The sequence below is a fragment of the Euprymna scolopes genome, chromosome 12, assembly GCF_053919585.1.
Source record: "Euprymna scolopes isolate OS-2025 chromosome 12, ASM5391958v1, whole genome shotgun sequence".
Lineage (NCBI taxonomy): Eukaryota > Metazoa > Mollusca > Cephalopoda > Sepiida > Sepiolidae > Euprymna > Euprymna scolopes.
In genome coordinates this window covers 55,837,079-55,855,816 of record NC_136493.1, presented here as the reverse complement: position 1 = coordinate 55,855,816, position 18,738 = coordinate 55,837,079, and the positions used below count along the sequence as shown (strand labels likewise).

Genomic DNA, 18,738 nt, shown 5'->3' with positions numbered 1-18,738 from the left:
ATTGAGCACTCTTGTTAAAACTTAACTGGAATATACATATATATATTATATATATATATATATATATATATATATATATAATTTAAAGGAGATTAGAACAATAGTCTAAAGAGCTGAGTGTATTTTAATGTAACAGTGAAATTACTAGTTTAATTAAAATACAAGAAAGAGAAAGTGCTCGTTGTAATTTAGATATATAATAAGCTCGATAGTTAAATGTTCTAGAGCTAATTCAATATTAAGTAATGTGATTGATAATTTAAAATTTAAAAATCAAATTATAATTAAATTAAAAATCCGTTTCATAAGAAGGAACAACAACAAAATCAATTATCTGTACGATCGTTTCGGAAAACAATGCTTTTTATTGTGGTATACATCAAGTTACGTACAATAATTACATATAGTTTTTTAATAAGCAAGGTCTCCTCGTCAGCAAATTTTGAAGGGTTTTTATTGAATTTAAAAGACACCATAAATAAACCTAGCAAATTTTGAAAGGTTTTTATTGAATTTAAAAGACACCATAAATAAACCTAGGTTTATTTATGGTGTCTTTTAAATTCAATAAAAACCCTTCAAAATTTGCTGACGAGGAGACCTTGCTTATTAAAAAACTATATGTAATTATTGTACGTAACTTGATGTATACCACAATAAAAAGCATTGTTTTCCGAAACGATCGTACAGATAATTGATTTTGTTGTTGTTCCTTCTTATGAAACGGATTTTTAATTTAATTATAATTTGATTTTTAAATTTTAAATTATCAATCACATTACTTAATATATATATATATATATATATATATATATATATATATATATATATATATATATATATATATCATTTTACAATTGGAATATATATACACACACATTCAAGAGCAAAAATTAACTTAAGTGATAAAAACAATACATATTTACAGACAAGGCTTCATAATCCAATTGTAAAACGCTAGACTCTAGACAATGTAGTTGTGGGTTTGATCTTTTCTAAAGTCGAGCAATACTGATAACTGTGAGTTAGCAAGAAATGCATGTCCATGGAAAACTTTCATGCAAAAAAATTATTTAAAATACAGACAAAAATGCATCAAGTCAAAAGAGGTGACATGCAATGCAAGGGAGTAAAATTTCTCTATCACTTTAAGTGATAGTGAATACGATGATGACATTCGCATGCTGTTACTAAAAATTAACACACACACATATCTATACTCCTATAATTTATTTTTGGTGTGTGTATTGATATTCATGTTCAAACACTTTTTTTCTATTTATTTAGGTATTTATATGCTTCCCCACGAAAGCAAACGTGACAGTCGTTTTTAATGTAGGGGGAAAACCAGCTCCCTTAAAACAAAGGCAAAAAGGGAGCACTCTGGTAGTATCCCCCCCAATAGTAATTGTTTCAGTATGAAGAGTTTCCCTCCATTGACCAAGGACCAATTAATTTAAATGAAGCACCAGAACAGATACTACACTGTGATACTACACTGTGATTCTGGCCCGAAGGCCAAGAAAGAAAAGGCAAGCCTTTTTTCTTTTTATTTAAAAAGAAAATAAAACTTATATATATGGGTCATGGAATTGCATTCATCTACAAAAGATCTAGCTAATTTGCATATTTTTTTAAACATTCATTTTAATTATGTCCCTATTAGTTTTTTCGGTTTTCTTATGGGATGATCATCTTTAGTTTGCTATTACGTGCAATTATATTCATGCAGATATTCTACATGATTTATACTTGCATAATATTTGCGTAAAAAAGTTATGGTAAACACAGACTTCTTTCTATATATTTATGTATGCATATATTTGGTAAAACTGGTAATTAGTAAAAACCTGAAGAGAGTGCTCCCCATGCCTCCTCTGCTTGAACGAAAAAACTTTTTATATTCAGTTTTAAAGATAGAGACAAATTACTAAATAAAAAACATGAAACAACCATAAATTGCCGGCACTACAAATACCACCTCCTTAGCAATTATACACCTTTCTGAAACATCCCCTAGACAACATCCTCTTTAGAACCGCTGAATAATAATACACACAATACACCCATCTACTGCAGACATCCAACTACTGTAACATCAACACAACCAAACCCCCTTACTCAACTCTCCCCATATCCTATATTACCCTACCCAATTACACATTCATCTACCCATGAATCCTACTACCCCCAACCCACTTACCAATTACAACTAAAACTCCCCACATGTATATGAATGTACATACGTGGCAACTTGTATGGATATCTGTACGTATGTATATATATATGTACTTTTGTGGGTATGCCGGAAACACTACTATATTTAACACACCTACTTACTTACCTATGTGCGTGCATATATCTTCACATGTATGTGTATGTGTGGGCATAATTGGACCTATGCATGTATCCCTGTCTGTGCTTACGTTTATTTCTCTATATACGCGGGCATGATTGTGTGTATTCATGGGTCATATGTATGCATGGATATATATTTGTGTGTCTATGTCTCCGTACAAGTGTATCTGTATGCAATGCATCTGCTGGCCTTTGTGACAATATGTATATGTGTGTCTATGTATATGCGCATGAGTGAGCATATATGTACAGATGTAGCTATGTCTGGATTTATATACATATATGTGTCTGTATGCCTATACCCACAACACACTTCACACTGAAAATAAAGTTAAGCATAACCACTACCCAAGGCAACATGTTAGTTGCCCCCCTCTATGTATATGAACCTAATAATTTTTAAACCTTTATACCCCATTTAAGCTCCCCCCCCCCATTTTTTTTTCATAGAAACTATAAAATAATCCCCATCCAATAAGCAAAGCAAATCAATACAGGCCCCTAAAAATTAAATCAACAACATGCATTTCGAACATAACTTCAACATGTCCACCTAACCTTGCATTATCTACACCCGCTTATTTATCCTTTATCTATTCATTCATTTATCTACCCTAACTTTACCTTACTCAGCATAAATACACGCATCTCTGTGTATATATGTATATATGTCTGTATGTGTATGTATGTTTGTATTTTTATGATTGTGTATACTTGTATATGCTTATATATATTATATAACCCCCGCAGTATTAACTAAAATAACTTAACTAAATTAAACCATGTACTCACTCATTTATTTATTTATTTATTTATTATTATTATCATTTATTTATCCTAACTTTACTTTATTTACTAGGCATAGATGTATGCATGCCGGTATGCGTATGTATATATGTGCATGTGTGGATATGCATATATTTGTGTAATTGTGTATATATATGTGCCTATATGGGTCTACATATTTATATTTTATAAATATATATTTTTAGGTAATTATGTATACGTGTGCATGAGCCCGTGCGTATATGTGTACTTGTATGTATATGTCTGTGTATGTGTATGTGTGTATGCATCTACTTCTTACTGGAGATCTGTATATCCACGTATATATACTCGAATGGGTGTGTGTATGTTTATATATGTGTGAGCATGTATTATATCTGTATATATATACGAGTATATATATATGTGTATGTGTGTATATGTCTGCATGTAGACCCATGTACATCTGCATAGGCATTCTTTTTATATGTATGTGCCTATGTGTCTACACATTGGTCTGTAATATGTATGTATATGTATTATGCGCTCTTATGCGTGCGTCAACGTCTGTATTAACTCTTAACTGTTTAAAAACAGCCCACTATGAAATGAACAACGACCATGTAACTCTGTAACTGCCAAAAATGACAGCCGTACTAACCCCCTTCCCTCTCCCTCTTCGTCTCCCTCCCTTTCCTCCCATCTATCTCTCTCCCTCTCACCTAATTAATATACCTTATCGAACAGGAAAAAAAAGTCGTCAAAATTTTAAAACCCAAAAATTGAAACTCTTTCCTCCCCTCCTCTCATTACCCCCTCTCTTTTTTTCTTTTTTCTTTACCATCCTCTCTCCCCCTCCCCACATATCTCCACCCAAGCCTACCTGAATCTGCTACCCCCACACGCACAATACAACCTAATATACTTTAAACTTCAAAACTGAAATATTGTCATTACCCGCCTTCCCCTCTATTATCTCCTACCCCCCCCCCCAACTCTATTTTTTCCCCGTATTCCTCCTAAAAACAATTATTCCTAATACCAACCAACCATTTATGTAATTTCTGACGAGGATGTTAGATCGTAAACACGGTCCAACATCCGAAACATATGTAATCAAACAGATAAAACGGTAATAAAAAATAAAATATATATATATATATATATATATATATATATATATATATATATATATATATATATATATATATATATATATATGTTTAAAAGAATTTTGCCCACCAAACTCCTGTCAGTTTTTGGTTTACAGAGATCACAAAACTTAATATATAGGATATTCAACCCCATGCAAAACTTTATATTTTAATTTTAGCTAGGGAAAATCGGTGCCAAAGTGAAAACAAAATGGAATTTGTCAGGTGAAGGTTGAACGAGGGCATTATGAATATGCATGCGTAACGTAATAGCTATTGGTTCATGTTTTAACTTTTAGCCTTGCAACAAACATGTCTTAACGTTACAGGAAAAAGTAAACAGTAAGCCAAACGTTTTGGTTTCAATTCTTAGTGGTGGCGCATAAGTCATTTTTTTAAATTTTAATTACAATATATTGGGTCCAATATAATATAATAAATATGAAATCTGCATTAAGCAAAATATCATATTTAAGTGTATTGTATGACAAGGCATGCTAGTATATATATATATATATATATATATATATATATATATATATATATATTAGTAGCAAGAAGACTCAACATTGCCTAAGATTGAATGAGGATCACTTCTTTCTCACTATGTTCATAACACTTTGTTTTACTGTTCTCCTCAATAGTCAGAAAAGTTTAAATATTGAAAAACTCTGAACAAGTGTCTCATTATATATATATATGCACATACATACATACACACACAGTGTAAATTTCATTGAAATGTAATATACGTATTTCCAGTTTTAAGCCCCCCCCCCTTAGGAGATGGGAGCACATAGATATTCGACTCATAAAAGGTAATGTAAAAATTCGGCACACTTCCACCGCCTTCTCCATAAAATGTTATGATTTCAATTTCATAAAAATCATAAATCTTTGAAATTTTAAGAGGGGTTATGCCTTCATAGCCCCTTCCTCCCCTTGGGGGGGCACTTAAAGATTTGTGAAACACTTCATGTATATTCTCTAATCTTTCTTGCTATAGGAAACATTGTGTTTAACTCAAGCAATACATTTTCTGCTTGTGAAAAGTTTAAAAGTTTAAATTATAGGTCGCAAATCAAAAGAAAACTGTTCCTGATGAGAAAAGTAGGTTAAAATGTCTCTCGAGATCATTCAGAGGTACATATATAGTCAGAAAATAGTTTCATATATAAACAAAAAGTAAAATAAAATCTATTTTGTTGACGAGATCGTTGCACAGCAATGATTAAGATTTAAGAGACATCGTCACTTTCCACTCAACTTATTTAAACAAAAACTTGTTATACCATGTACGTATCAAATTCACCGTTTATTCAAATCTTTGTATTATTTAAATTCATCGGACTACTGTTCTCATCTTGAATGTGATTTTCACAACGTTTCGGTCAATGTAACCTCCGACCTTCTTCAGGTGTACCTTGTCGAACTCGGGAATTTCGACCGGAATCCTTTATTTACTTCACGGGGATAGCATGTTCTTGTTCTGTCAGCCATGACTGGATAGAGGTCCTAAATAATTTGCAATTGTACAGGGGGGGGGGCAGTGCAACTTGCTTATTTCAATTTCAAATATATTCCAACTAAGTAAGTTGCTCTGCCCCACCCTATATTTTTCGGTCGCCCACACTGAAGATTGGATCTTCAACTTTTTACAATTGATTTTTCCAAGTACTCTTACCACGGCGCCAAGGACCCTTTGAAGGTTGAAAGTTCAATCCTTAAGGTAGGCAACCGAAAAATACTTCCAAATATGTTTGGTTGTTTTGTTTTTTAGGACATATTTAATACTGAATCCGGCAATATTGGAGAAAAAAAAAATTATACTTCCAGTTGTTTATATCTTCAAATATTTATTCATGGCGTTTGATTTGATTGTTTTGTCTTACGGCATATCAACCCTTTTCCAGCTCAGCTATTTTAGTAAAAGCTTACACTTCAGTTTGTTTACATTTTCAAATATTTATTTATGGTGTTTAGTTTGATTGTTTTGTAAAGCAAAAATTGTTTTTAGCTTTGCAAAAGTTAGGGTTAGAGTTAGGGAAAGCAGAAAAAATAAAGTTTTTTGAATTTAAATTAGGAAGTTGATATCAGAGCAGCCTGATCTGGTAGTACCAGAGGGTCCATGTGAAACACAAACAATCTACTCCAGTAGATTAAATAAAGGGTTCAGTTTGAAATCCTGCACAGATTTCAGAGTTCAAATGAAGACGAAAATAGTATTTCGAATAATCAAAATCTTCTAATTATGCAAAAAATAACTATGATCAGACCCATCGGCATTTCCTTGCCATCCTAGGCAATTGATTATAAACCAATCATTTCTCTTATAGAAGAAGATGAAGAGTGGGAATCGCTTACTGGTTTTTGTGGGAGAATATAATGCATGGGAGAGTGGTATCATGATTACCATAATTACTTCCAACTGAGCCTGTGTTTCGGATGAAAGTAATTATTTGCGTGTTCATTCTCATGATGTCACTTTCCTCAGATAAGAAAAGGTCAGGTTTTAGATAAGAAAAAAGTGGAACAGTGAAATTAACTCTAAAAAACTATTTTTATAACTATTTTATATTTTAGGAAAATTTTCGCTTTAATTTGACAATAAAAGCGAAAAAATTTATTGTTTTACGTTTTTTTTTTGTTTTTTGTTTTTTAGATGAAATAGGACATCTCTAAGAAAGAATAAGAACAGTTATTTTTAAACATAGTCAAAGATTTTTCATTAAAATAGCTCCAGTTTTTCAATATTTACATAACAGTTTAAAAGTTTTTATCAATTAACTTTTTCGTTTTTTTTCTTTTTAAATCACCCATAAAAACTTTTTAAAAAAATGCAGGTTTTTAAAAAACAAAACAAAAAAAAAAACGCGACGTCTTTGCCACTGTTTGCTACTGTCGCCAAATGGAAAGTGACCTAGGTTTAAATTAAAGCTAGTCAATCGAAAAGAGAGGATTACTTTCGACAATATCTGCGAAAAAAAATGACCCCTTCCTGTAGAAAAGTGCCCAATTAAGGATGAAGGAATTAATGTTTTTAGCCAATTTTTCGATATTTGTCGTCCGAAGGGTTGAGCTTCAAAACGATACTGGTTTCGTGAAAATTCGTCGCCTCTGTCGAAAGTTTGAGGAAGACATACAAACAAACATACATACATTTAAACAGACTGGTGAGATTTATGTTATAGATTGTATTTTGTAAGTGTCATGAGATTGAAATTTATCCTATTATTATTCATAGTATCCTCAAAGACATTAAACAATATTCCCACACAGAATTGAAGGAAAAATCCAAGTTCATTTGTTTCATTTGCAATTATATAAAAAAAAAACTGTTCCATTATATTAGTTTGTAACAGTCAAATATTCATTTTTTTTCTTGCAGAGAGCAGCCTCTGTGAGGTGATTTAGTCAAATAAAGACCTATTAGTTTCCAAGGAGTATTAATTGCAAGCGACCCTTGAAGCAATATTTCTGACACCTTGGTATCAACACAGAAGCCTCAGATTTTTCTGGAACTAATGAGGAAAAAACTTCTCTCTCCTTTTTCAGTCACCAATACCAAATGAAACTTCACCGAACATATATTCTTTTAGGAATAACTTTCAGCAGATGGACTTTTTCAATGTATTATTGTTTATCACTTTGACACTGTCCTAACTTTTTGCAACCTACAACTTGTAACTTGAATGCTTTTTATCGTTATTCATAAAAGAAATTCGTTTTCCTTTTGTTTGACAAACATTTTGTTATAAAATTTTTATAGGAGTTTGACTTCCAGTCCGTGTTAAAATAGGCTCTTATAAGTTTTGTAAAGTGAAATTTCAAATTAAATAATTTACATTTAATAAAAGTTATTTTTCTCAGTATCTATTTCAATTTGGAATTTTGAACAAAAATCAGGAATAAAGTAAATATTATTCAAATTAAAGCGCAAGACTAGTTTGTTTTGAAAAAAAAAATGCTTTTCCTTTTGTGATTAATTAACTTATGAAAATTTTTTTTTTTTTTAGTGATGCAATGCATGTCTTTTCATCATTTTTCATCTTATTGGTTTGCCTCCTCATAAGAGCAGCGTTAGTCATAAGGTCAGTTTTTAATGTGGGAAGAATCCAGCTCCCAAAAGAAGAAATTCTGGATTGGAACAAAAAAATAAAAAATGGTCTCAGTCTAGAAGAATCTCTCCTGAGGACAGAAAAAATGCGGTATAGTATCAGAAGATATACATTTTGCTTGGAGCCAAAATATATTTTGCTTGGAGCCAAAAGTGTAAAATTCCCTGTTGTGTTATAAATAATGTACGTGCATGTCAGAAGAAACAGTTGGATTAACATTTATTTGCAGATCATTAGTCAAAGACAAACAAAAATCATTACAGAAGCATTTAACATAGAATATACAAGAGAACAATTGACATAATTACCAAGTGAAGAATGTGTTAAAGTTCCAAATACAATAAGAACACATATCAGTATTGTAGAGAAAATGCGTATGTAATGAATAAGTAAATCTTACTAAGTATTGTTCGTTTCTGAGAGTCTATCTGACTGCTATCAGAAGACATAACCTAAAAGCAAAGCTTTCAAGAGGTTTTGAAAGCCTGCTACAAAGAAAAGAGTGGACGAACCCTGTGCTTTGACTAATTTGCCAGAATGAGTTCATGGGCAGAACGATTTTTTTTTTTTTTTTTAAATTAATTTTTTAATATTTTTAACTTCTGCACAGGAAAATCTGTTCTAATTTTGGCAAAGAATAAATCCAAGGGAGATAAATCAATTATGCTCCAACATGTGATAACGATGAAAGCTATGTTTTATTCCAAGAATTTGTTTTAAAATCATTTTAAGGTTTCAATTAAAAATGCACGTTTCTAATTATTTGCCTAAGATCGACAATACAAATCAGTTCAACGACTTTGTTGCTGTTGGACTGAAGTATTGTTTCAGTTCAGCCCTAGAAGGTTCAGCTTCCCAGGCTTTACCTTCTCTCTAACAAGGAGCGAGTTTATTGTTAATTGCCTGGGGTGCCCCTACTGAATATTTGAAAAGTGATGTAAACTTAAGAGAACTCGATTTAACCAATTATAGAGTTTTAGTTGAATCTCTAAAACCGGATATATATTTTTTTCTAAATTGAACATTGAGGAGTTACATTTTTTTTTCAAGAAAAAAGTATATTTGACACTTATTTTTCGTATTATCAACCGTTATTTTTTGGTCCACAATAGATTTCATCATTCAACTTTGTATCAACGAATTTTAATTCAAAGTGGCAGTCTTTAGTTTTATCTGTAAATTAAGTGAGATCTAGGAGATGATATCAATAATCACTCCAAACTAAGAATTAGTGTTGGGGTTAATGAAAGGACATTTGTTATTCATAGGGTTAAGAGATATTAATCCGGGTTACATAAGATTAAGGCTTGGCTCCATAGACGCCTTAAGAAACTTATGAAATGTAACCTTTGCATTATTTGTTTCAGATCATATGTTCATTAAAGTGACCATCATGCAATCTTAATGAAATTGAGCTTAAGGGTTACATAGACTATAACTTGACGTTTAACCATCCTGTAACGCTCACGTAGCACACAGTTTCCAACCTTTTACTTTAGTGCCTTTATAGCTAGAGATACATATCAGTCGAAACCTTGGTTTTATGGAACAAACCAGAAATGGCTGACGCAGTTTATGATATGAAAGTGGAAATAAAATGTAGAAAGGCAGAGAACATTAAAAGCATACAATTTCAAAACCAATCTGTATTTAACTGTGCTGCACACAGTGCTTCATTTTCCCTAAGAACTAATTACTCTGCCCTCAAAAGACATGATAAAAACCACAAATTACAACAAATGCAAGTAAGTAAAAAATAAAAAATAATAAAAAAATAAAAAATAATTATCCTTTGAAAAAATTTTTTTTTTAATTGATTCACTTTATGCCTTAAAGAAAATTATTAGACCCATTTTTAACACAAGTAGTTGGGTTATTTGTCCCTGACCTTATGTCAGGGAAAATAAATTGAAAAGTTGTTTCATTTAATGTCGGTACTAATTGACTATCAATTCCGTAAATCTTTAGCTTTGACAACCTCATAACTCTTGCTTCTTTTATTATCCTTTAGTCCTCGCATTCTATGAGTGATGTTCCAAAGAAGGAAGAATAAGCGTTTTCTATGTCTGAATTTATCCATCAAATATTGTTACTAATCAACCTTGCTATTGAATGAAGCAGTATTTATTTTTAGTTTCTTACGTCAGGGGGCTTCATGCCTTGCCTGCAGCAATGAAAAGAAGAAAAAGAAAAGAAAAAAAGAAAAGGAAAAGAAAAAAAGAAAAAGAAAAGAAAGAAAAAAGAAAAAGAAAAGTAAAAAAGAGAAAGAAAAAAGGAAAAAAGAAAGAAAAAGACAAAGAAAAGGAAAAAAAGAAAAGGGAAAAAAGAAAAGGGAAAAAGAAAAGGAAAAAAAAGGAAAAAAGAAGGAAAAAAGAAAAGGAAAAAAAGGAAAAAAGAAGAAGGAAAAAGAAAAAGAAAAGAAAACGGGTGAAAAAAAGAAAAAAAAGAAAAAAAAGAGCGCAATCAAAAATATTTGGCCCGATATGAATTCCTAGCTATAGAGGCACTTTACTTTTTTTTTTTTTTTTAGCCCCAACCTTTTTTGCATGGTATGCTTTAGTTATGCTTATTTTTACGTTTTTATTTTCGGTTTTCACATTGTAAATTTCTTAGGCCATTCATGCTTTGCTACATCGGTTCAATATGGCTCTCCACCGATAGGAGCACAACTTTTGAATGTTGTTGATCAGTTATTTCGCTTCAGATGACGAAACTGTTAACGATCCTTAAAGTTCAATTTTACCTGCAATCTTTGTTGTGTCTCAGATTGCAATATTAATGTCTATCGTATTCCATCTGGATTTTATAATTTTGTTCCTAAATTTTTTTAACAGTATTGGATTTGGAAGTAAATTTATACTGATTAAGAAGCACCAATTTTTCAGATAAGTAGTTTGTAGTTTGTGTTATTCCGTCGGTTATTGACACAGCTGAGTTGGAGATCCATTGTACTTAGTCTGTCATACACACATTAATCCTTATCCTCGAGTGGCCTCCGAGCCTTGATATAACTTTGTAAGAAAAAGAAAAAACAAAAAACAGAGAAACTCATCTAACGTCACCAATCGTGCGACATTGTAGTATTCTACGAGTATTTTGTTTAATTTTCGATTTTTGAGCGATTATCGAAGGTCCACATGGTTGTAACGAAACAGTCATTGTTCTCGGTCTAACTCCAGATTTGACGCTACCTTTGATTAAAAGTAAACAAACGTTTTAAAACAAGTTAAAACACACGCAAATAAACCTTATTCAGGTAGACAGAGTTAGCTCATCTTGCTTTTGGAAACGTTGTATATATATATATATTTCATCTGTTGTTTTGATGACTATTGCTAAAAATAAATGAATTAAATTAAATAAAAAAAAATACCCCAAACATCCTTTTTTTTTTTTTTTTTTTAACCTTTAATTAACCAAACCATAACCAGCTATAATTCGGTTTGGTTGAGTTTAAATTCTGCAGAAGCGTAATAAAATAAAACAAAAACAAATAAAGAAAATAAACATGTCATTTGAAAGAAGAAAAAGCAAATTATATATATTACTGAAGTATAAAATGATATTTACAACAATTCCGAAGGTGAGGGTACCAAAACACATGTTAGAAACTTTAACTCCAGTATCACCCAAATAATTATAATCCATTTTCAACGACATCTTCAGTTCTTGAAAAGTTTGCTAAACCAAAAATTGATCAGCTTTTTAAAAGTAGCGACGTGACGAAAAGACACGCAAAAATGAAATCAACGAACGTAAACGCCGAAGTGAATGTCAAATTAAAAAAAGGCGTTATTACTGCTGCTGCTTCTGTAACTTAATCCGCCGCAATAAAAAACGTGGCGCAACTCTGGCGTCTCATGGAAAGAGTTGCTTCCCATTCTGTTATTTCATTCCCCAAACGACATGAAAATCTTCCTTTTCCTTTTTGAAAAGCAAAGTGTTTCTATGAAATAAATAAATCTATCTATCTATCTATCTATCTATCTATCTATCTATCTATCTATCTATCTATATATATATATATATATATATATATATATATATATATATATATATACACACACACACACACACACACACACAATAATAATAATAATAATAATAAAATAAAGATTTGACCACATTGCAGGTTCTTATAATTGTTTTTAATAGATCTTATTTTTAAAATACAATGTTTTCTTTCAGATTTTTCATGTAAGAAATTGACGAATCTTTTCTATATCATGTTTTTACATTAATCTTATAAGGTAATGTAAAAGTATCAAGATAAATAGTTGCAAATAAAATTAGTCTGTTTTGTTAACTTGGTACATTTTTCCCCAAACAAAGACAATAGTTTTCTCTATCACTATATATCCTCGTTAATGATATTAATGCTATCTGAACCACATCATAATAGGACTTTTAACATGCAACTCTTTATACCAATTCATAACATGCATATAATCTCTAGGCGAAGTTTAGTATTCACTCAACTTCTTTATTCAAACACTTACTGAATTATGAAAGTAACTTTTATATTCTTACTAGCGAGGGTAACCGGCATTGCTCGGATGGAGAGAGGTCGTATACTAAGGTGTAGGGAAACGCGTGACTTACCTAAATAGCACTTATGCATAATTCAACTGGTTAGTCATGGAACGAAATGAATGAAAAAAAAAAGGGAAACAAAAATGGCTGCCTTATCTCTTTATATGCCTGCAATGTTGCCACCTGATATGCAGATGAGATGCTCCTGGTTGGAGATAAAACAGGGTTGATTTTTCAGAGAGGACGTTCATTTTGAAGTTGGATTTTGAAGAAGTAAGTTCGATCAGCAGAAGTGTTTTTGGTGTTCAGAGAAGGTGTGTTACATATACAGAAATCTGGAAGTTGGAAGTTTGGACAACAGTGTCGAACTTAACCGAGAAATTGGTGATGTGAAGGGCAGAAGAAATAACACATGGGTTATTTAATTATATAAGACTATTGAGCAACCAACCTACAGCCCTAAAAAAAAAACCCAACTTTTCTTCAATCATTCGACCTCACAACTGACGATCAGGGAAACACTCCCCAGCTAGTGTCCTGCTTGGGTCGTTGATGGTCAGCTATTCATGTATATACATGTACGTGTCATAGCATTTCAGTGAAACGACCATCACAAGGAACGCCAGATCGCCCAGGTCCGGCAAAGAGAGAGCACAGAGAGGAAAGGCATGGAGGTTGATGCTGCTTGCAGAGTGAAGTAAGCCCCGATACGTTAGCATGACCAGGACATGCTTCACAGACAAAGAGTTGTTTTTGGCTAGTATTTGGAAACGAAGGGTATTGTTGAACAGGAGGAAGTGATGTTTGTCTTTCTTCCCATGATATCCTCCAGCAAGGCCGCCGTCACCTACGACGATCACATCAACGACATTAGCTACTCACAGGGTCTCCACAACAAGGTCTGATTTGAGAAAGCTTCTCCGCATCAGGGCCCTGGGCTTTTTGTGAACTGTAAGGTCCTTCTGATGAAAGGACTTAGCCAGAAGATCTGTCACCCTATCTTGTCTGTTCCATTCCTGATCCTTTTTTCTTGTCTCCTTCTGTAGCATACTGTAAATGATTAGATTCAATAGAATTTGGAAAGAAATAATTATTATAAAAATGGGTAAATTTTCAGATTAGGTCCACCTCCACAATTTTCTTTTAAATGACGACTTTTGTAGAGTTTTCGGCCATGCTGAATACGAAAATCGCATTGAAATTTTGAAGAAATAATTAGTTATCGAAATATAAAAAGTTGTATTATGCATTGTATTATTTGGCGGCCATCTTTGTTACGCGCGTAGATTTGTTTATGGAGCGCGCGCACGCGGTAAAAACGATGGCTTTCAAAGAATACAATGCATAATACAACTTTTTATATCTCGATAACTACTTATTTCTGCAAATTTTCAATGCGATTTCCGTATTCAGCATAATAGAAAACTTATAAAAGTCGTCATTTAAAAGAAAATTTCGGGGGTGAACCTAATCTAAAAAAATACCTAAAAATGTTGGTGACTGAAGTAGAAATTATTGATACTTTTGCCAAATAAGGAACGGGATATAATCGTAAATTTCTGGGCAGTTAACATAAAATAAAGAAGTTGCTGCACAAAAGTTGGGTGATATATTTTCGTGCAAATGAAGGCAAATTTTGTAAATAGGAAATATATATTTAATTTTTGAATGACAGATAACAAACAAAAATAGTTTTGCATTGTATTAATTAGTTTATTTGTTCTAACGAAATATTTAGATTTTTGTTTAGTTATTATAAAATGATCAAGTTTGTATTTAATAAATAATCAAATTTCAGATATTCAGTGCCACGTCGAATGTTAAGCAGCATTTTGAAAGCAGTATAAGCTCTCGAGGCAAGGAGAAGAAGGGCAGATAACTCAAAAATGTTATGCCAAAACTTTTACTTGTACAGTTTTAACATTATTTAAATTTTAAAAAATATTATCTGCACCATCATCATACTGAAATTTTTATGAGATTTTTTTTTCCGTTACACATATGTACATCATACGGGATTTTCTTTATCTGTGTTTTTTACTAATGTCTTTGTAAAACTGCATAAGCGTATGTACATCATACGGGACTTTCTTTATCTGTGTTTTTTACTAATGTCTTTGTAAAACTGCAGAAGCACCCTTTGTTCTAATTAACCAATAACGGTAGTTTGGGCAACTTCCTGCAAAGTTCTGTAAAGTGCCCTGAAAATTCTGACGATAGCGCTGTCCTTATTCCACTTATACCAATAGCAATTTATTAATACTTATTTTGACAACGACGAGGACAGTGACAACTATGAATAAAAAGAGCAAATATATCTTAGTCTCTCTCTCTCTCTCTCTCACACACACACACACACACACACACACACACACACACACACACACACACACACACACACACACAAGGGTATTTGAAATTAAACAAAAACGGATTTTGTAGAGAAAGAAAACCGGTGATAGAGAGGGCAAGGGGAGAAGTTGGGTTAAAGATGCCACATTCTTTTAAAAGAAATACAAATCTATATATCTATAAAAGTGAACTTGTCTGTGTGTGTACATTTCCCTACCAAATTACTCTGTCGAGATTTGATATACGGTGTATTGGGATTTGGGAAAATCTTTTTAATCCATTTTCGACCAGAAATTTGGCTGTCAAGGGGTAACAGTTCAACGATTTGACCTTTGAAAACTCTACCAAACTCCTCCCTCAATTTTGGGCCTAAACACTTTAAATGTCAGATGTAGGTTCCGTGGACATGGATCAAACTTATTAATTTGATTTAAGCCCAAAACAATGAATGTTAAGGGGTCAAAATTAGGGTCAAAATTAAAAAATAAATTTACCCGTCGGACAATTTCTGGTCTAAACATTTAAAATTTTACATAAAGTGTATTCAGACATGGGGCAAGCTTTTTAATCAGTTTTTGGCTAAATATTTGGTTGCCAAGCGGGTCAAAGTTCAAAAGAGTTTACCTTTGCGATCTCTAGCAAACTATTCAGCAAATCTTTGGTCTAAACATTTGAAATTTTATTCAAACTGTATTCAGATATGCAGCAAGCTTTTTAATAAGTTTTTGGGCGAAAATTTGGCTGCCAAGAAATCAAAGTTGAAAGAATTGACTTTTGCAGATTCTAGGAAACTCCTCCGTCAATTCTGGCTCTAAACACTTAAAATTTTCGATGTAAGTTACTTAGACATGAGGCAAACTTTTTAACCTATATATATATATATATATATATATATATATATATATATATATATATATATGATTTTTATATATATATATATATATATATGCACATAAAGTTATGCACATAAAGTTTTTTTTTTTTTTTATATATACACATAAAGTTATGAACAATACATAGGGCCCGAGCAAAGCTGGGCTGAACTGTTATCATTTTCTAAAATAAATATGTAAATACATAAGATTTACAAACTTTTATATATATTCCTTTTATGGTAGGACTCATTTTAGGCAAATATATCTTAGTCTCATATGCAAATAAGGGTAACTACTTCAGTGCCCACTGACGTTCAGCTACCCATTTCCAGTTGCTGTTCCGGTACCCACTGATATCCAGCTACTTGTTCCGTTGCCACTGACATTGAACTACCCATACCAGTGCTAACTGACGTCCACTTATCTGCTTCAGTTCCTACTGACATCAAGCTACCTTGTGCCATTGACCTGTTCCAGCGCACACTAACGTCCAGTGACCCGTTCCAGTGCCCACTGACGTCGAACTACCTGTTCCAGTGTTCACTAATCTTCAGCTACTTATCCCAGTGTCCACTGACGTCCAGCTACTTGTTCCAGTGTCCATTGATATCCAACAACACGTTCCAGTGCGCACTAATATCCACCTACTAGTTTCAGTGTCGACTGACACCCAACTATGCATTACGTTTTCGAGTGACCACTGACATCTAACAACTCATTCCATTGTCCACTGACATCTAATTACTTGTTTCAGTGCCCAGTGATGTCTAACTATATGTTCCAATGTCCACTGTTGCAGTGCCAACCGACGTCCAAGTACCTATTCCAATGTCACCTGACATCCAACGGTGTGTTCCAACAATCTGTTCCAGTGCCCACTGACATCCAAGTACCTGTTCCAGTGTCAACTGACCTGTAACTACCCGTTCCAGTGCCCAGTGATGTCCAACTACTTGTTCCAGTGCTAACTGATGTCCAGCTACTCGTTCCAGTGTTCCCTGACGTACAGCTACTTGGTGCAATTCCTACTGATGTCTAACCGCCTATTTCAGTCCCTACTAACGTCCAACAAACCATTCCAGTGCCCACTGACGTCCAACTATTCATTTCAATATCAATAGATGTCGAACTACCCGTTCCAATCTCAACTGACGTCCAACTACCTGTTCCAGTACCTACTGACGTCCAACTACTTGTTGCAGTGTCCACAGACGTCCAACTACCCGTTCTAGTACCCCCATGACGTCCAGCTACCTGTTCCAGTGTCCACTAACGCCTAACTATTAGCACCAGTGCTTAATGACATCCAACTACCCGGTCACGTGCTGACTTACGTTTAACTACCCGTTCCAGTGTTTACTAACGTCCAACTACCCACCACAGTGTACACTAACGTCCACATACCTCTTCCAGTGCCTACTGACGTCAAGCTACGTGTTCCAGTGTATACTGACGTCCAAAAACATATAACAGTGCCTATTGACGTCCAACTCAATGTTCCAGTGTTAACTGATGCAAAACTACTCGTTCCAATACCAACTGACGTCCAACTACCTGTTCCAGTGTCTACTGACGTCCAACTTACCTGCTCCAGTGCCCACTGACGTCAACCAAACTATTCCAGTGTCGACTGACGGCCAGCTACCTGTTTAAATGCCCACTTGCGTCCAACTGCTTGTTCCAATGCCTACTGACGTCTAAATATCTGTCCCATTGTCCATTGATGCCCAACTATCCGTACCAGTGTCCACTGACGTCCAGCTACTTATTCCAGTGCCCATCGATGTCTAACTACCTGTTCTAGTTTCCACTGATATCCAACTACTCGTGCAAATGCTCACCGACATCTAACTACGAGTTCCGATGCTTACTGACGTCCAACTACCTGTCTCTGTACCCATTAATGTCTAACCACCTGTTCCAGTGCCACTGATGTCCAACTTCCTTTTCGAGTGCCTACCGACGTCCAACAACCTGTTCCAGCGCTCAATGACGTCCAGCTACTTGTTCCAGTGTCTACTGACGTTCAATTACTTGTTTCAGTGCCCACTGATGTCTAACTGTATTTTCAAGTGTCCACTGACGTCCATTAAAGTGTCTACTTACAAGTAGACAATGGGACACTTTAATGGGACGTTTTGCGGGACACTTTAACGTTTCGTTTCGCGTAAGTAGACACTTAAATGGGACGTCAGTGGAAAGTGTAAGTACACACTTTAACGGGACGTCAGTGGACACTTGAAAAGTGTCCACTGACGTCCTGTTAAAGTGTCTACTTACGCGAAACTATATGTTAAAGTTACCACTCACGTTCAACGATCCGTTCCAGTGTACAGTGACGTCCAGCTACTTTTTCCAATGTCTACCGACGTCCATCTATTCGTTTATGTGTCCACTGACGCTTAAATGTCTGTTCCAGTGTCTACTTACGTCTAACGACCTGTTCCAATGTCCACTGACGTCCAACTACGTTCGAGTGCCCACTGACGCCCACCAAGCTGTTCCAATGTCCACTGGCTTCCAACTACCTGTTTTAATGCCACTTACGTCCAACTACTTGTTCCAGTGCCTACTGACGTTTCA

The 18,738-nt window shown here is 33.8% G+C and overlaps 2 protein-coding genes across 3 annotated transcripts in view; one reads left to right on the top strand and one right to left on the bottom strand.

Annotated features, from left to right (window-relative positions):
* The window catches only part of LOC145291296 (1-deoxyxylulose-5-phosphate synthase YajO-like), a 56,447-nt gene extending 44,205 nt beyond the window's left edge, over nt 1-12,242 (bottom strand). Inside the window, exon 1 of the mRNA XM_080136974.1 lies at nt 11,966-12,242. Coding sequence (XP_079993100.1) covers nt 11,966-12,055 — 90 coding nt within the window. The 5' untranslated portion in view covers nt 12,056-12,242. The remainder of the gene's footprint in view (nt 1-11,965) is intronic.
* The window catches only part of LOC145291293 (carotenoid-cleaving dioxygenase, mitochondrial-like), a 47,618-nt gene continuing 34,864 nt past the window's right edge, over nt 5,985-18,738 (top strand). The window contains exon 1 of one of the 2 annotated variants that reach the window (XM_080136968.1): nt 5,985-6,006. The gene's annotated coding sequence lies outside the window, so the exon portion shown is untranslated. Of the gene's footprint in view, nt 6,007-9,984; nt 10,141-18,738 lie in introns of those variants that run through there. The other variant, XM_080136965.1, reaches the window with a different exon arrangement.